Source organism: Rhinopithecus roxellana, chromosome 12 (assembly GCF_007565055.1).
Source record: "Rhinopithecus roxellana isolate Shanxi Qingling chromosome 12, ASM756505v1, whole genome shotgun sequence".
Classification (NCBI taxonomy): Eukaryota; Metazoa; Chordata; class Mammalia; order Primates; family Cercopithecidae; genus Rhinopithecus; species Rhinopithecus roxellana.
The window spans coordinates 90,757,846-90,777,117 of NC_044560.1; the positions used below are offsets into that span (position 1 = coordinate 90,757,846).

The 19,272-nt window shown below is 52.6% G+C and overlaps 1 protein-coding gene across 2 annotated transcripts; it reads right to left on the reverse strand.

Annotated features, from left to right (window-relative positions):
* Window positions 1-5,185: 5,185 nt before the first annotated feature.
* HPCAL4 (hippocalcin like 4) lies at window positions 5,186-18,016 on the reverse strand. Of its 2 annotated transcripts, XM_030912826.1 has the most exons (5): window positions 17,612-17,908; window positions 17,371-17,476; window positions 11,047-11,216; window positions 10,564-10,779; window positions 5,186-9,267 (listed from the first exon to the last, which is right to left on the reverse strand). In XM_030912826.1, exons 3-5 carry the CDS (start codon window positions 11,206-11,208, stop codon window positions 9,070-9,072), a joined length of 576 nt encoding a protein of 191 aa, XP_030768686.1. In that variant the 5' UTR covers window positions 11,209-11,216; window positions 17,371-17,476; window positions 17,612-17,908; the 3' UTR covers window positions 5,186-9,069. The 2 variants fall into 2 exon arrangements, with proteins under 2 accessions (XP_030768686.1, XP_010352494.1); XM_010354192.2 differs by lacking the exon at window positions 17,371-17,476 and having other exon boundaries at window positions 17,612-18,016.
* Window positions 18,017-19,272: the final 1,256 nt, after the last annotated feature.

Below are 19,272 nucleotides of genomic sequence, written 5' to 3' on the forward strand. Positions count from 1 at the left end.
TGAATGAGGCCTTCCTGGCTGTCCCAGCCCCAGCTCAGCTCCCAGTGAAGTGCAGCTATGTGGATGACACCAGCCAACACAACATGAAGCAGTCAAACCTTCCAACTGAGCCCAGCCAACTCACAGAATCATCAAAAATAATAAATTGTTGTTTCAGGCACTGAGTTTTGGGGCAGTTTGTTACACTGCAATAAATAATTGAAACTCTAGGAATGGGGTCAGTCATTCTCAGCTGCCTCATGGAGGAGAACGATGAAGTCACTCAGGAAGAATGTATAGAGTGGTTACTTGGATGGAGGTGAGCACTGGACACAAAAGCGAGCCACCCCCATGCTGTCCAGTGGCCTTTAATCTGTGTGATTGGCTTGAAAAGATGACCTGGGCCAATCAGATTTCTCTTTCTCAGGAATTTGGAATTGGGAAATGGGCTAGGCAGTCAACCATTGGAATAGAAGCTGAAGATGCTATGAAATACAGTTGGCTCCCAGGAGACCTGGGTGAGCCTCAGCAGACTGCAGTTATATGCAATGTAAAGCTCAGTGCAGGTGGAAACTCTCTGAGCAGAATGAGCTGAGCAGCAGATCAAGATGGGAAAGGATGTGCAGACAGCAGCACATGAGAGAAACCATGCTGCCCTGAGATGGAGCCACCTCTGGTCCAGACAGCTTCCCAAGTTCCAGCTAAGGCCTGGCTCTGGTGCCCTACACTTTCATGAGATTCTCCACATTGTTTCAACAAATGCCCCTGAAAGGAAACTTGGTGGCTAGTGGTTTTGCTTGAGTAGTCACTTTTCCCGGCCTCTCTTTCTAATAAAAAGCCCTGCCTCCCTAGTTCTCTGGTCAAAAAGTAGGCATGTGACTGAGACCTGACCAGTGGCGGGGAGCTCTGTGTCCATGGACACAGGGATGAGCATGTGACCCCAGGTGAGACACTCTTCACTCTTATTTAGGGCTGCTGGGAGGTTTGGCTCTTTTTCTCTGAGGTTGTTAATTTGGGGCAATGTGAGCTGGGAACCCTTTTGGCAGCTGAAAGAACATGGAAGAAGCACATCTGGAAGGACAATGGTGCCACAGAGAGAGAAGCAGGAAGGGGGAGGGAGAGAGGACGCAACTGAGTTTCTGGACCCAGCCATGCCTGAACTTCCCAATTACATGAGCCAATAAGCCTCCCTTTTTGCTTAAGCTTGTGTGAGTTGGATTTTGTTCACTTGCAGCCAAAAGTCCCAACTAATCCAATCCCCTTTACTCACCCTGCCATGAGTAGGCACTGTTCTTTGCCATCAAGGAATCCTGCCCACACTCCTGGTTCAGTCCCTTTAAGAACATTCCCCGGGCCGGGCACAGTGGCTCACACCTGTAATCCCAGCACTTTGGGAGGCTGAGGTGGGCAGATCACGAGGTCAGGAGTTCAAGACCAGCCTGACCAATATGGTGAAACCTCATCTCTACTAAAAATACAAAAATTAAAACTGGGTATGGTGGGGCACACTTGTAATCCCAGCTACTCAGGAGGCTGAGGCAGGAGAATCATATGAACCCAGGAGGCAGAGGTTGCAGTGGGCTGAGATCGTGCCACTGTATCCAGTCTGGGTGACAGAGCAAGACTCTGTCTTAAAAAAAAAAAAGAACTTTCCCCAGATCCTACTTTGGAAGGATTAGAGAACTTGATCCTCAACTGTTCTTTCCACCCTTCCAGGCTTCTGGCCATGCTCTCTGGCTTGCCTGTCACTCCCTAAAGCTGGCTGGGTACAGGGCTTCCCTGGCTCAGGGTTTCTGGACTCCAGCCAAGGACTTTGCTTCTAGGTCCAGCACTTCTTCAGATGAATAAGCTGGGAACAGACCCCTTAGGGCATGACTCCAGGAGCCCCACACCTGGCTGCTCCCTTAGACAGCCCTGCTCCAACATGCCTGGCCCTTAGACAGCCCTGCTCCATCCAGCATGCCTGGCCCTGTTGGCTAACATTTAGTAAGACCCCGGGGCAGATGCCACCTCTTCCATGAAGCCATGGCTGCCCTTTACTCTTTACCTATTCCTCACCTCTCCCCAGTTAGGTAAGACGCTTCCTCCTCTGGAGCTCAGAGCTGATGGTGTTTTTTGTTTTTTTGTTTGTTTGTTTTTGAGACAGAGTCTCACTCTGTTGCCCAGGCTGGAGTGCAGTGGCGCGATCTCAGCTCACTGTAAGCTCCGACTCCTGGGTTCATGCCATTCTCCTGCCTCAGCCTCCTGAGCAGCCTGGACTGCAGGCGCCCGCCACCATTCCTATTTTTTTGTATTTTTAGTAGAGACGGGGTTTCACCGTATTAGCCAGGATGGTCTCAATCTCCTGACCTCGTGATCCACCTGCATGGGCCTCCCAAAGTGCTGGGATTACAGGCGTGAGCCACCATGCCCAGCCAGTTTTTTTAAATCTCTTCTCACATTCTGACTTGGATTCACTCCCATGGCTGAGAAGCCACAACAAGCAGTGGCCTTGATGTTTGGAGACCTGAGATCGGGTCCCAGCTTTACCGTTCTCTGGGCCTTTGTTTCCTTGTCTTTAAAAAAAAAAAAAAAAAAAAAATGGCTGGGCGAGGTGGCTCACACGCCTGTAATCCCAGAACTTTGGGAGACTGAGGTGGATTGATCACCTCAAGTCAGCAGTTCGTGACCAACCTGACCAAAATGGAGAAACCCCGTCTCTACTAAAAATAATTAAAAAAAGAAAGCCAGGGCCTTGGCGGGCACCTGTAGTCCCAGCTACTCGGGAGGCTGAGGCAGGAGAATGGCGTCAACCCGGGAGGCGGAGCTTGCAGTGAGCTGAGATGGCACCACGGCACTCCAGCCTGGGCAACAGAGTGAGACTCCATCTGAAAAAAAAAAAAAAAAAAACATAATACAAAATTAGCCAGGCATAGTGGCTCACGCCTGTAATCCCAGCTACTGGGGAGGATGAGGCAGGAGAATCACTTGAACCCAGGAGGTGGAGGTTGCGGTGAGTCGATGTCATGCCATTGCACTCCAGCCTGGGCAACAAGAGTGAAACTCTGTCTAAAAAAAAAAAAAAGAGAGAGAAACTTAAATGTGTGCTTGGCTCAGCCAACAGCAGATCACATGGGAAGTGTTTGTTGACTGTGAGGGACTGTGTACATGTGAAGGGCCAATTGTTGGAGAGTTGGGAGGGCTTCACAGAGGAGGAGATAATTGAAACAGGGGAATGGGTGACCCAGGGAGGAGCAATGGCTTGTGCACAGCACAAAAGCGTAAGAGACCCCTTAGGAAATGGGGGCCATTCAGAATGGCTTAGTGCAGGGTGCAGGATGAAAAAGTGAGAGGAAGAAAAAGCCTTCTGAGGTCGATTGGTGCCAGATCATGCGAGGACCTGGAGGGATATTTAAGGAGCAAATCATACAGAGGGGCAAGGGGAGCCTTTGAAGAGCTGACATGGTTAGATTTGTGCTTTAGGAAGGTCACTGTGGCTTCTTAGTGGCAGCTAGATGGGGCAGAGGGCAAGGCTGAAAGTAGGAGGTGGACTAATTTGGCTGGGTTAGAGATTATGGGGACCTAAGTGGGTAGGTTTTGGGAGAAGGCAACAGAGGACCTGCGTGCCCAAAGTAGACAGGGGACAGGACTTCCCATCCCCCAGCATGGCCTCAGCTGGGAGTAGCAGCCCCAAGTTCTCAGGCTTCTGAGTCACCTCCTTAGTTAGGTTCATGGTTGCCCCGAGGCCAGGTCAGCCTCCTTCCTCTGTGCTAATTGCTTCCTGCCAAGGGAGCTGGCCACCTCCAAGCGTCCTTGAGGCAACCCTTGTAGAAGCAATTGAACATTTCAGGAGAAGGCAGGCAGCTCCAGCCACCACTGCCCCCAACTCTCTGCAGGGAACAGTGCTTCTTGGGCTGTCAGGGGACATTCTGAGAGGAACACTTCACCACCAACTCCCACCCCAACCCTTGACCATATTTCAGGTCAATGTAGAACAGTTTACACACTATGCAATGACCTGGGACCAGCAGGAGAGGCAGGAGCTGAAATGCAGACTGTGCTCCTCTTGTGAAGCTGTGCACCCTAATATGACAGGGCTGTATTCACCAGGAGGAAGGGCAATATTTTCCTAATTAGCCCAAAGGCTCTATCCACTGCCCAGCTGCATACTTACGGAACTGCTTCCACTCAGAGGGGTGCCTTTTCCTAAGTCATACAAACGGCGCCATTTGGACGAATTGTAACCCTGGCTCTTGGCCTTTCTTTCCACTGGCCACTGTCCTCTCATTTGGGCTCTTATGAGGCCTTTCACTGGGCAGAGAGGGAAACTGAGTCCCAATGTCTGCTGCCATTAGCTTCCTTCTGAGGGAATTGCTCAAAGGTCCCACATATCAGTGTCCAGTCTGGCCACAGATGGTTGGACCAAGGGAGGACACCTGACCTAAGGGATCCCGCCAAAAGCTAAGCCAAACCAATCAGATCCTTTTGCTTGTGAATTGGAACTAAGAGGCACAGAGCGGAGTTGTCAGTCACTGGTGAGTCTTGATACCGAGTCGGAGATTCAGTCACTTGTGCAACAAAACCAAAGAAGTCTGAAGAGAAGCCCAGGAAAAGAGCACGGATGCAAATACTGTCCAGGGCATGAAAGCCTGCAAGACCCAGAGATGGTAAGGAAGATGCCCAGTTGCCAGTTCCAGTTCTCCTGAGGTTCAGCTGTTCTTTTTTTTTTTTTTGAAACGGAACCTCGATCTGTCATCAGGCTGGAGAGCAGTGGCGCAATCTCGGCTCACTGCAACCTCCACCTCCTGGGTCCAAGCGATTCTCCTGCTTCAGTCTCCCGAGTAGCTGGGACTACAGGCATGCGCCACCACGCCCAGCTAATTTTTGTATTTTTAGTAGAGATGGGGTTTCACCATGTTGGCCAGGATGGTCTCGATCTCGACCTTGTGATTCGTCCACCTTGGCCTCCCAAAGTGCTGGGATTACACGTGTGAGCCACCGCGCCCGGCCTGAGGTTCAGCCATTCTTGATTTTCCATCTTCAGAGTCTCTTATAATCTGCTCCCCTATTTCTTTGAACTAGCTTAAGTGAGTCTCATGCCATGTTCCCAGAGTTCTTGCTAGAACAAGGACCTTGGCCCTTCACTGAGTGAGCCTCCCCAGGCCTCTTCTCTCTCTTACTCCCACCCCAATCCTGTCCCAGCTTAGGGAAGAGCAGGAGCCCTCAGCACAGTCGCACCTTTTATTCACTGTCAGTGGGGAAAGAAACACACCACACAGCACAGCGTTGAGCAGTGAGGGCAGTCACTGAGGGCACAGCCAGAAGCAGCACATCTGGAGGGGACAGGGGGCTACACTGGAACTGGGCCCCTTCCCCTGCACCCAGACCCCCCGTTCCCCAAGTCTCCTCTCCACTGCTGCTTAGAAGGCACTGGGCCCGACTGGCCTCCACCAAGCAGGAAGGGCTATACACCCTGGCAGGCCCAGTCCTGCCCCCACACTCTGGCAAAGGTAAAAAGAAAACCCTGAAAATTTCAGAAAGAAAATTTCATATTTTTCTGAGACTTTTTAATTGCAAGGTTTGAATTATTTCTTTTTTCAAGAATGATGAATAAAACATGTAAGAAATTCTTGACCCCACAGTGATCTCTAAAGTCAGCTCAAAGCCTCACCCAGGGTGGATCTTCAGGAAATATTTGTTGCTTCAATACATTTTTGTGTAAAAAATATTTACAGTGTCAGCTTACTATCCTGCCTGGAGACCTCAGCTTCTTCTCTTCTCTTTCTTTTCTTTCCCCCATCCCACGCCATTCCTTCTCTCTCTGCAGCAAGGCAAATTTCTACCTCTAGAGACTCTGTCATTGTCAGGAAAGGATTTAGTGCCTTTACTTATGAACTAACTTTTTCTTAACTTTTGATGTAAAGGTAAGTTAAATAATCCTGACTACAGCTGAAAGGACTAAAGTGGCCATCCGAAGTAGCCTTTGCTGATAATTTTTAGAGATAAGAAATAAGATGCTCATCAATTAGCCCAAAAGGATGAACGAGGGTAGAGTATGTGAGAAGGCAGATTCTGGGCCCTTGCAATTCATAGAGTTGTTGCAAGAAGATTGGAATTTCAAAGGAGAGTTTGGATATATCAATGTTTTGATTGTATACTTTTGTGTCTGTGCAAGTCATACATAAATCTCTGCTAGCCTTGTGCTTTGTGGCAAGTCTCTCTCAGCTGGTGCAGGGACGGGAGACCTGTGTCTCTTCTCAAGGCAGGGCCAGTGCTCTGCCACAGTGCTCCTGAGCACACAGTCCCTGGGACACCCAGGAGTATGTGGGAGCAAGACCTGGCCCACCTGTGGTTCCTCCCATCAGCAACATGGTGGTCCTAGTTCCTGGCCTGGCATTGTGTGTTCAAACTGCTGGGCTGTCTGAGAACACTGAGCCTGACCAGCAAAAATCACCCATGTGTATGTGTGTCCAGAAGCCTGGAGTAATCAAATATGCCTTCATGGGTAAGACTTGCCCACCAGCTTGGAAAAAACAAAAACAATTCTCTTAGGGAAGATGATGGTGGGTAAAGACAATGCAGGATGCTTCGAGGGTTCTGACTCTGAGGCCTCCCAGGATAACACTGAGCTGTTAGCACAGCTTGCCAGAGGCAGAACACAGGATGCTTGAAAATGTGGGGACTTCAAACAAGCTCCTATTTTTTTTTTTTTTGGAAGACCACAATCTCAGAAACTTCTTAGCAGGAAGCCTATAAAGGATGAAAATCAATGTAGCTTTCCCTGCTGTCAACTTCTACACAGCTCAGTGACAGAAATGGACAGCGAAGAGACTCTGAAAAGAAGAAATCCTCTTAGAGCCTTGGGTTCAAATCTTAGCACTATGTCACCTCCTGACTATGTGATCTTGCATAAGGGATGCTTCCTCTCTGAATCTCAGCTTCCAAGTCTAGAGAAAAGAAATGAAAATCCCCACCTCCATGGGCTATGAGTATAGAATGAGATGGGGCACATGGCAAGCCTTTGAAAGCCATGAAATTCTGTGTGGTTGCGAATTAGGCTAGATTCAATGTTTGCAGGGAAGGAACTTCAGTGAAAAGCTTTCCACCAGAAGATTTAGGTCACAACTGAGCCAGGTTGGTGAGCATCTGCGTGTCTGTGATGCTGACTGACCGCACAAGACACACCCAATAGCCAGCTCCTGGGAGCAATGCAACATCCTTGAGGCATTGCCGGATAAACAACTGCTAGTTCCTGCCTGAGGATGTTAACTCCCCAGCCTCACCATATGACTGGTCATGAGCAAGAGGATAGAAAATGGGTGGCAACCCAGTGGCCTTGCTACCTCCAAGGGCCCAGTAGAGCTTGGGACCAAGGTCTATTCATCGGCATCCCCCAGTTTTCACCTGCAGAGAAGCAGGACAGGTGAGCACTCAGGAGTGAGGAGCATGCTGCATCTCTTTCCTGCAGATGCAATTCCCCCACCCCAGGCTCAGCAATCATTTCCTACTCCTACCCTGGGCTGACAGCACCTGTGTACTAGACTGTTTTCACCGGCAGTTCAAGAGGAAATCAACTGTCACTGCACGTCAAAGCTAATTTCTGATCACAAGTACAGGAGAAAGTCAAGTGAAAGCCCTGATGAAGAAGCAAGATTAATTTTTCTGGCAGTCGAAGCATGCAGCTGTATAGCTCATGGATCCAAAATTGGAAAGCAGGCATTGGAAAGCAGAGCCAGCGCACTTGGAAGATGATGAACTACCTGGCAGATCTAAGATTTGGGGTTAGAAAAAGCCTTTCGAATGGAGCATGCCTGGCACATTTTTAGGCATTTGGTCCATAAATTCTGTCTGAGTACCTAAACAGTGGCCAGGTGAGCCTTTTCTTCGAGCTCCTTCTGATTCTGTGGCAGTGAAGGAACAAGTCCAGTTCTGAAACTAAACCAAATTCAGAAACGAACTACCAAGATTCGGGATATACGCTTGTCTCACTCTTTGCAAACCTTGTTTTTTCCTGTCTCTGAAGTCAGCACCCAACCTGAGTAAGTATGTAATAGAAAGTTGCTTGTCGAATTGAAAAAGGTAATAAAAAGGAAGAGCTGAAGCAGCAAAAACTGCTGAGCGTGGCAGCTCAGGACTTAGTCTGAAAAAGTGTTATCTGGTAAATTTCATGGTCTTTTCTCCCTTTTTTCTCAGGTTTTTTCCCCTTAAAAATTAATATTTTCTCTATTCATTTAATCATTTTATAAGAAACCAAGTAATATAGAGTATATTTTAACCTCCTGAAATAATAAAATGACTGTAGCTCCTTTAAAGGGTACTAAAAAATAAGTATTACATAAATTTCATTTTTCTTAAAACTTTCACTCACGTGGCTCCTCAACTTCCAAATGCTTTTCATTTTGTCCTTCTGCAGCTTTGTGTGGAGCTGAGCTGGAAGATGAAATAGCTCCTCCCAGACTAACCAGCTTTTCAGCACCCTTTGCTCAGCTGAGACCCTGACAGCTGGAAGTTTGCCTCACAACCCTATGAGCTTCCAGAGGGCACAAGATGTGTCTTGTAAACGACCATATCCTTAGCACCGAACAGGTGCTCAATAATCATTAGCTGAAGAAAGGACTGAATGAACGCTCCAAAGGCTGGGGCTGGAAGGGCCAGGTAGAGTAGAAGGAACGGGGAAGAGACCACCTTTATGGGATCTGGAGCCTCAGAAGTGGACAGACCCAATTTGGCCCTGTGACAGGCCTATGGGACCACATTCTATAAAGCATAATCCCAGGATCAAGATAACTTTGAACCAGAACCCCAGGCCCCCAACTCCTTAACCTCACCTCCTGGGGCAAAAGCCAACTCCCCTATGCCCAATGGACGCTGGTTCTGTGCCAAGTGGGAGGTGGGGCTAGAAGACAGGATACCGGAGGACCTGTCTCTTTTGCAGGGTGAGGTGGTCCCTCAGGGATCTTGATGGAGGGGAGGAGGGGCTTGGGCAGAGGACTGGGTGGGCCACAGAAGGGGGCTGGAGTGTCCCTCCTCCTGGGAGGCCAGCCAGAGAGGTCATCAGGTTGGGAGGTGGCCATGCTCCTTCTGGCCAGGGACCCTGCCCCTCACCAGCCTCTACTTCTGCATGTCACACTGCAGCAGCAACACAATGGATGGGTCACTCTTGGCTGCCTCCTTGAACTCCTCCAGTGTAATCTGGTCGTCCTTATCCTGGTCCATCTTCTTGAAGATCTTGTCCACACGCTGCTGGGGCGTGAGCCCGTCCTGGTTCATGCGCATCATGATCACGGTGCCCACCATCTTGTAGATTGCCTGGTGAGGGAAGGAGGAGGGAGGTGTGAACACCCACAAGGGGCCCTGAGAAGAAGGGAGGTGTGAACACCTACAAGGGGCCCTGAGAAGCAGGGGGTGAAGAAAAAGGATCTGGCAAGGAGAACACTGGGGGCTGGTGAGGATACTGGAAAGTATATGTGGTCATTAAGACTGGATATGGATATTTAATGAGCAACTCTTTTTTCTTTTCTTTTTCCTTTTTTTTTTTTTTTTTTGACAGAGTTTCGATCTTGTTGCCCAGGCTGGAGTGCAATGGCATGATCTCGGTTCACCACAACCTCTGCCCCCCGAGTTCAAGTGATTCTCCTGCCTCAGCCTCCCGAGTAGCTGGGATTACAGGAGCGCACCAACACGTCCGGCTAATTTTTGTATATTTAGTATAGATGGGGTTTCACCACGTTAACCAGGTTGGTCTCAAACTCATGACCTCAGGTAATCCACCAGCCTCAGCCTCCCAAAGTGCTAGGATTACAGGCGTGAGCCACTGCGCCCAGCCCCCAACTCATTTTTTATTTAGACTAAATAATATTTATGTAGATGAAACGTGCCAGAAACCCAACTCCATGGAAGTTTCCTAACTAGGAGACCTGACTGATGGGGCTCCTGGCTCCCCGTATGACCACCTTCCTGTCACTCTCTCCCTCTCCTGGCTCTCCCACCACTGGGCCTCCTGGCCCCTCCTTGAACTCTGCAGAGAAAGGCCGACCTGCCTTAATTGCCCTTCAGCATGGAACGCTCTCCCCCAGGCATCTAGCAGTAAAGGCCTCACCCGGTTCAGGCTGCTGCTAACTTTCCACCTTTTATAAAGTCACTTCTCCATCACGCTCTCTCCCGGCACTTTGCTTAATATATCTTCCTCATAGCACCTAAGGCCTGACCCCGCGTGTCTTCCTTCATTTATTTTTTAAAAAATGTCTTACTAGAAGGAATGCCCCATGAAAGCAGGAACTGGCAGGCGCTCAATCCCTGCCTGTTGACAGAATGAGTTGAAAACATCTGCTATGAGGTCAGACTCCCTGGATTGGTTTCAGGAACCGCCACCCGCAGCCGTTTCCTCCTCTGCCAAATGGGGTTTGGGACAGTAACCACCACCCCCAGTCGAGTGTCGGGTAAAGCATTTAGCCCGGGCCTGTGGTCCGCCGCGGGGTGGTAGGAGGCGGGATCGTAGGCTGGGGAGCAGCGGGGAGGCCCTGAGGACCGAGAGCAGCGCGGAGGCAGGGGCGGGGGCGGCGAAGCGCTGGCCTCGGGGATAGCAGCGCTCACGCGGCCCCGCACCTCGATGATCTCCAGCATCTCCAGGCGCGTGATGCGCCCATCGCCGTCCAGGTCGTACATCTCAAAGGCCCAGTTGAGCTTCTGCTCGAAGCTGCCGCGGGAGGTGACCGACAGGGCGCAGATGAACTCCCGGAAGTCGATGGTGCCGTCGCCGTTCTTGTCGAAGGTGCGGAAAGCGTGCTGCGCGAACTTGGAGGCATCACCGTAGGGGAAGAACTGAGGGGGGTGCGGCGGGTTGGGGCGCAGCGACAGCTCCGCCCAGCCCGCCACCACCCCAGGGAACCTCCCCCTCACCCCGGGTGCCTCGCCTCCTCCCACCCCGGGTGCCTCACCTCCCCCGCACCCCAGGTGCCTCGCCTCCCCTCCACCCCGGTTGCCTCGCCTCCTCCCACTCCGGGTGCCTCGCCTGCGCTCACCCCAGGGTGCCCTGCCTCTCCTACCCCGGGTACCTGGTTCTCCCCACCCCAGGTGCCGGCCTCCCACCTTGATGTAGAGCTGCTGGAACTCCTCCAGGTTGAGGATGCCGCTGGGGCAGTCCTTCAGAAAGCCCTTGTACCACTGCTTCAGCTCCTGCTCGCTGAACTCAGTGTTCTGAACCAGGTCCTCCAGCACCTCGGGGGCCAGCTTGCTATTGGTCTTCCCCATGGCGGGGACTGCGGGACAGAGGGCGGGACAGAGGGCTTCCTCCGATTGGGTCCAGGGCAAGGCCCTGCCTCAGCCACAGCTGCCCCCAGCCCTGCCACACACAGGGTGGGGCTGCAGGTTCCTTCCCCTCGTGACACTCCCCCATAATTGGGCCTTCTCTCCCCTCACAACACCTGCATTCAGGCAGGTTTCCTCTCTTGGCCCCCCCGCCCCCCCCCCCCACCGCCCCCGCCTTCCAGGTCTCAGTTCTCCTTCTCACTGACCCTGCAGCACTCCACAGTCTTCATCCTCTCCCCTCCGGCTCACACCTTCCATGGCTCCCATGCCTACAGACTAAGACCTTGACTCCTCTCCTTGCCATTTTGGGCTTTCTGCAGTCAGCCCCCACCCTCCTTGGCAGGCTTCTGTCCTTAGAAGGGACCTGAACACTGGTTTCCAGGCTTTCTTGGGCCACCCCAGCAGGGAGCTTCTCTCCCTCTTTTCTCTGTACAAGTAGAAATCCTCTACTGACATTTGGCTTCTCATTAATCCATTCATTCCCTGAGCATTTATTGAGACTGACTGTGTGCTAGGCCCTGTGCCAGTGATGGAGATGAAGCAGACATGAGCCAACCTTCAATAACTTCTAACTGGGTCAAAGAGGCAGATGGTTGGTTACAAAGGGCCTCCAACCCATGCCAAGAAATTTGGAGGGAACAGACGCTCCTGGAATTTTTTAAAGCAAGGGCTGGGAAGATTGCATTCATTCCACAGTATTTACAGAATGCTTATGATATGCCCCGTCTTGAACGAGTCACTGGGGACCCAAGAAAAGGTATATGTTTTAGAATTTTTCCAGGCTGGTCACTGTATTTCATGCCTGTAATCCCAGTACTTTGGGAGGCTGAGATGAGAGGACAGCTTGAGGCCAGGAGTTTGAGACCAGCCTAGGCAATAGAGTGAGACCTAGTCTCCACAAAAAAATTTAAAAATTTGGCCAGGCGTGGTGGCTCATGCCTGTAATCCCAGCACTTTGGGAAGCCGAGGCAGGAAGATCACGAGGTCAGGAGAGCAACTCCATCCTGGCTAACACAGTGAAACCCTGTCTTTACTAAAAATACAAAACATTAGCCAGGCTTGGTGGCAGGCACCTGTAGTCCCAGCTGCTCGGGAGGCTGAGGCAGGAGAATGGCGTGAACCCCAGAGGCAGAGCTTGCCGTGAGCCAAGATCGCATCACTGCACTCCAGCCTGGGCGACAGAGCGAGACTCTGTCTAAAAAAATAAAAAAATCGCTGAGTGTGGTGGTGCATGCCTTATAGTCCCAGCTACTTGGGAGGCTAAGGTGGGAGGATCACTTGAACCTGGGAGGCAGGGGTTGCAGTGAGCTGAGATGGCACCACTGTACTACAGCCTAGGCAATAAAGAAAGGCCCTGTCTCAAAAAAGAAAAAAAAAAAAAAAAAAGAATTTTCCTTTGGCCACAGCATGCAAGATGACCTTTGGTGGAGGCAGGTAGGTAGAGCAGGGAGGGGCCTGCTACATGGTTCAGGTGAGAGACAATGCTGCCAGAGTAAGGGTCGTGGAGAGAGGTGGATGGGCTGAGACGTTAAGAAGGGCACTGGCAGGACTTTACAATTGATTGGATGTGGGAGTAAGAGGAACAGAGGAGTTGAGGCAGAGGCTCAGATTTGAGGCTCAGTGGATAGAAGTGCTGTTGCTGGGAAGCAGATTTGGGAAGGATCAAGAGTTATTTCCCAGTGGGAATGTGAGCCAGTACGTGGGCTGTATCAGGGGAAGTGTTTGAAGAGGTACGGGCCCTCCTCAGGAAGTGTGGCCAGACCTTGAAGGCAGAGTAGACCCTCCTGTCTGACTTCCCTGGGAGGAATGCCCATGCAGAGTCTGGGTTTTCCAGGACGTGGCTTGGGAGGTGCCTCTGACCTGCCTAGAGTCTCTTTGGAAGAGGGTCAGGCTTCCACCCCAGGGTAGCCTGTCCTCAAGATACTCTGAAAGAGGAAGCCCTTGGGCTGAGAGAAGATACTTATGAAAATTCCACTCCCATAGCCCGATGTCTGCCAGTGGGCTTCTAATTATTACTGCTGGGAAAACACTAAACAGCAAATCTGAGGTTGGTCCATTCCTTCCCACTCCCCTCTGCTGGGTTGACCTCAGGCTAGTTACAGATCATCTCTGGGCCTCAGATTTCTCCACTGGGCCCTAAGGAAGACCAAGGAGCAGTGCAGGTAGCAACATCCTTCCCCACTCCCACAGGATGAGGAATTGTATGCCCTCAGGAAAAGCCAGGGAGGGGGAGCATGCCATCTTCAGGAACCTGAGGCTGTGCGGAAAATGGCTACACTGAGGCCAGAGGCAAGGATGCCTCGGAAACACCCATGTGCAAAAGAAAGCAGGCCCCATCCCTCTCCCAAATCCAAAGGACTCTGAAGGCTCAAGGTATAGTCAAGGAAGCTGGAGAAGCCAGAGGCAGAGGTGTCTGATGGGAGGAGGCAGAGCCTCTCCCTCTGTCTTCTGTAGGATGTGCTTGAGAGTCTGCATGAGGGGCTGGGTCTGTGTGTGGGAGCATGTCAATGTCTGAGGCTGCAAATCTGTCAGAGTGCACACGTCTCTCTGTGTGTGTCACAGTGTCTGTGTGGCTCTCACCTTATACCCCTTTTCTCCTCCCTGCTCTGTGCTGCCTTCTCCACAATTCTCTGTCTCCTGGGGTCCTCCCTGTTCCCTGCTCTTATTGGGTCTCAGACCCAGACTATGCTTCCTCCTTTATTTCTTCTCATTCCCTCTACATCATCAGAAGGTCAAAGCTGAGCCTAGGCAAGATAATGAAACCCCGTTTCTACATAAAATTTAAGAATTAACCAGACAAGCTGGCATGTGCCTGTAGTCCCAGCTGCTCAGAGGCTGAGATGGGAAGATCACTTGAGCCCAGGAGGTTGAGGCTGCAGTGAGCCTCACACACTGCACTGTGATCAAGCCACTGCACTCCAGCCTGGGCAACAGAGCAAGACCCTGTCTCAAAAAATAAAAAATAAAAATAAATAAGTAAATAAGAAATTAAGAAAAGAAGGTCAAAATTGGCAATGCCCTTTAAGACCATCCCCTTATTTCAGTGAAAATGGAAATTGAGAGATAAGAAAAAACTGGCTCAGGGTTACACAGCAGGTCAGTGGGAGGGCCCAGATGAGCACTCAGGCTGAATCCGTGCCACCTGCCTGGGCCACCGTCAGCACAGACCTTTTCCACCCACATCTGCCCTCTGGGAAAATCAGAGCTCTGATCTCCCTTTTGGCCCCAGTGGAAACATCTGGGGCCACAATCTCTGATACCCAGGAGATAGTCACCCCTAGGGGTGCCCACCAGCACCTCTGAGCCAGCAAGTCTACAGCCAGACTCGCTCCCAACCAGAGATGGTCAGATTGTCTCTGTTGCCCCTTCCTTCTCTCCCTCATCCCTGGGATATGGGGAACACAATCTTAGTTACCTTCATTTTTTCCCTTCCCTTTGCCCTAGGTCTAACTTACCATCAAGTCCTGTTGTCTCTTATTTTGAAATGCTCTTGGTACCTTCATTATGTCCATAGCCAGGGACACAGCCGAGGGGGCTGAAGTCAAGCTATGCTCTTGCCGATGGGGCTTCCCTGCCTGGCAGGAAGTGCCTTTCTTTTGATTCCTCTGTTAGGAGGGAATGGCTTTTTCCCCCCAAAAGGTACAATATAGGCTAGAAGTAGCCATGCCCATGGGCCCCCTGAAACTCCAGAATCCTCTAGAATCTGGTCTCAAAGTGCCCACCTATCTAGCCTCAGCTCTCATTGCTTACCTCACCACCGCATACTCCTCTCAAGCCAGCCTTCTCACAGCCAGACACGCCTCACCTCTTTGCTAAGCTATTTTCCTCTCCCCTAATATCCTTTCTTCTCTCCTGGGCTATAATCAGTCTTCAGGGCCTGGTTGAAGCCTGCTTCCTTATGATCAGCCTTTTCCAGTCTGGACAGTGGAGAGTCAGCAGCCTGGGCTCCGCACTTTGGGCATGAGTCAGTCCCCCACAAGCATGTAGACTTCAGAGCTCTCTGACCCTCACCTGGTGCTGTAGAATCCCAGGATGCAGTCTGACTTGAGACAGGTCTTTGCATTAAACCCCTGCCTGAGTCAGAAAAAAACTCTCCAGACCTTTTTGCTCAAATGGCAAGGAGTTGATCCCCTCCAATATGCCCAAGTCCACTTTTGAGCAGGTTGAAGGGTGAGAAAAGTTTATCTTTCCCATGGGGGAAATAAAAGTGCTTTTCCCTATGCACTCACTTCTCTCAGTGAGTGCTTAGTCCTCACTGGGTCTGGGACCCATAAGAGCAGGGGGCTTTCTCTCTTATAGCTCCCCTACCCTGGTTCCCACCCTGCCTTCTGTGCCTACACAGAACTGCCCTGCAGAGACATAGTGGCAATCCTAGGACACAGTGATGCTCAATGAATGTCTCTTGGTGGATTACGTAAGAGGAGCAGAACCCCCTTCTTCCTCCCTGGGTCTATGTCAGGCTGTTTTGTTTATCTGCGTTCTTCTGCTATCACACCCACTTCAGAGACAATGGAACCCAGACCTAGGGAAAGGAAGGGTTCACCCAAGGTCAACTATAGCCCATCAGCAGCAAAGTGAAGGCCAGAACCCAGCTGGGGACAATGCTCTGCTGGAGCTGTGGCCCTGCTGAACCTGGGCAGGCTCCTCTGCTTACCTCTTGAGGGCTATCCTCCAGCTGTGAAGGAGCTGAGACTGCCCCATATACAAAACCATTGCCCCAGTGTGCCCAGACGGTTCTTCAAGAGGGCTAAGGGCTGTGGGCTTTGAATGGAGAGGTGGCTGAGGCTTTGAATGGGACGGACTGAAGGAAGCAATAATCCCACACCCTCACCCAGCTTCAGAGGAGCCGGTGCTGAGGCGGTTGCCATAGTGACAATAGCTCCCTGGTCAGGAGATTTTCTCTTTCCTCTCCTCCTTTTGCTCTTCCCCAAACAGCAGCAATAGCAGCAGCAACCAGGTCTTTTCCCTCTCCTTCTTAATGAGAGGCAGGGGATGACAAACAAAGAGTAAGCCCTGATGGTCACCTTCAATTTGGAGCTGTCCATGTCAGGATGGGCTAGTGGTCTAGGAGGCATTCCTAATAGAAGGGGCCTAGAGAGTGTGTGGGAGGAGGTAGCCTGTACCTAGGCCTGGCTAAGAGGGAATGTGCCTTCAGTGAGTTCTAAACCAACCCTGCCCCCCTCAGGCCTCCTCTCTTTAATGTCCTCTTGGTTCAGGGTTCTGTTTTTCCACAATCAGCCATAGAACCAGAGTGTCTTAGTATCAGAAGGCTGTTCAGGTTCATCTCACCCAGTCTACCCTCTCTCTTATACCCCTCCCCATTTTTATGAAGGATCAGAGAGGGGAGTGACTTGGCCAAAGTCAAACTTTGGCTGTGCAAGATTTGAATCCAGCTCATCTGCCCTCCAGGTACAGTCCACTTTAGGGCCAGGAGCAACACAGCCCACATAGCACTTTGGCAGGGTCCCCACGGAGCAGCAGGAAGATGGGAGAGAGGGAGCAAATAGTCATACAAATTAGAAAGATATTTGACAGGCAGAATGAGAGGACTTAGTGCCTGGCTGTGAGGGGGGAGGGAGGAGGTATGGAGGTTGGGGCCTTGGCAGCAACTGGACTGACAGGGCATGGGTGGTCTGCTGGGGGTGGTGTCCTTGGTTCATCCTCCCGCCAGCGTGAGAGTTGCCAAATATGGGGCCTCTGCCTAGCACTGGGGGCCATTGAGGAGGGCTGTTGAGACTGTCTGTGAGGAGAAAAACTGGGGAAGGAGGATTGTCCCTCCTTCAGGTACGCTGTGGGCTCTGTCAGCTTGAGGGGTGGTAAGTGGGGACAGTGTCTGGGGACAAGGAGAAGGGAGCGCTCTGTGGACGGGGAGGCTGTCTTTGGGGGCAGGGGCTCCCTGATGAAAAGTGGCTAGGGGCTATCTGTGGAGGTGGGAGTTTGCCATGGGGCTGGACAGACAACCCATATCCAAACAGGAGGGAGGGTGACCAGCGCCTCGAGCTAGCAGCAGCACCACCACACCCCCAGATGTATGTGTGTGCATCTGTGTGCGTATGTGTGTGTGCACGCGTGTATGTTGGGGGCCAGAGCAATGGTTGTTCTCACCTGAGCTGGGGATAAGGAGGCGGCTCTGCCTCCTTCTCTGCACCCATGGGTCTGGACTGAGGTGGGCGGTCTCCTGCCCAGGGGTGGGTTCTTCAGTTGCTGCCGCCTAAGGCGGAACCACGGGTCAGGGAGTTGAACCAGGGCAGGACATGAGGATGGGAAGGGAGAGTGGAGGGGGAGGGGGCCAGGGCCTCCGCCCGGTGGGGTTATTGCCTTGAGGATCCGGTCCCACTCGCATTACCTGAGGCCGCTCGCCGGGTCGCTGGATGGCTCCGAGCCTCGGCGGGCCGCGGGGACCGAGACTGGCTCCCGGGCCGGCAGCTGCGCTCTCCGAGGTCCGCGCCGGAGCCGCCTCCCAGATCTTGTATCACTATGTGCCTCCCGAAGGCGACACGTTTTGCATAAGCCCCGCCCCATCCCGGGCAGGTTGCACGGCTATTGGCTCCTCTGGAGCGGAGTGGCAGGCGGGGTTTCAGGTGGGGACCGGGTGGCCTGCGAGGCCCGGCCGCAGGAACGCACCCCGCCTGCCCGCGCTGACCTTCCCGAAGTCGCCGGGAAGCAGGAGGGCTGCACCCCCATCTGCACCTCTGCCCTGAGGCTCAGCCCCCGGCTTACAGGTCTGGGGTGAAAAGGGTCGACGATGGAAGTGGATCCTCAAAAACAACCTCACCGTTGCTATGGAAACGGGAGAACCACAGCCGAATCTCTAAGCTTCCTTTCCTGGGCCCCAGCATGGGTGGGGGCGGAAGAGGGGATGAGTCACAAGATGAGACCCCCCCCCCATACCCCAGCCGAAATTGGAGGGGGTCGATGAGGAGCTGCGGAGGAGCTGGGTGGGAGAGGGAGGAGGCAGGTGGTCAGCAGTCCACGCCACTGCGTCCCCCCTCCCCACGCACCCACTCCCTTCACGCCGTGGTGCAGAGAGGAGGGTGCTGGGTGCGCGCGAAGAGCGCGGTATGGGTGGCGAAGTCCCCAGACTCGACCTAGCCCTGCGCTAGTCGTGGGTTCCCTCCAGCCACCCCTCCAGCCCTTCATTCCGGTCCCTCCCCAGACGGGCCCTCCTTCTTTCTCACCGACCCCCAAGAGGCCTCTCGCGTTCTCCCCCAGAAGGACCCCTATGCCTACCCATGGATCCTCCATTCCCCACCCTCCCGTCTTCCCGTCCCGCAGACAGAGCCGGTCCCCAGCCGCCGCCAGTCTCCGGCCTCGGATGTTGACACAAACCCAAGGCGGTTTACACTGAGCGGGTCTGGAAGCTTTCATGGCCCCGGCAACACCTCCTCCCCGCACTCGGGGGTCTCCCCAAAGCCCGGCCCGGCCGCCTGGGCTGCACTGGCGTCTGAGAGCTCCTGACACAAGGCGGTTGGAAGGAACCCTTTTAAGCCAAACTGGGGGCAAAAGGGGAGCAGATATCCCCGGGCTGGGCCACGTGCGGGGAAGGGACTTCTAAGGATCTGTCAAAAGTCGGGGCGGGCGGCTGGGGATTGGCCTAACCCGAGCGCGGACGCTGAAGAGCAGCGGTGAGAGGCGGGGCTTCTGTCTGCTCGGCGAAGGTAGAGATGGGCGGGGCGGGACAATGGGGGATGGGGTCAGACCTGCCGCGAGCGGGAACGAGGCTTCTGGAGCTGGTCCCAGAAACGCCTGGGCCAGGCTCGCTGGGGGAGGAACCCGTGGATGTCCCTTTTCTTTAGGAACTGTCTCGTTGCCCCTTGAAACGGTTTTGCTCTACCGTTCTCGTGGCTGTGGGCTATGCCTTCTCTCTGCGGCCTTAGCAGGGGGCTGAGGGCTCCAAAGAACCTCCAGCTGAAGGAGGAGGGGCATCCTTGGCACTATGGGTTGGTGACTCCTGAAAGACAGGGGTTTGAAGTTCTAAATCTTTCACTTCCCTGATACCTTCTCAGT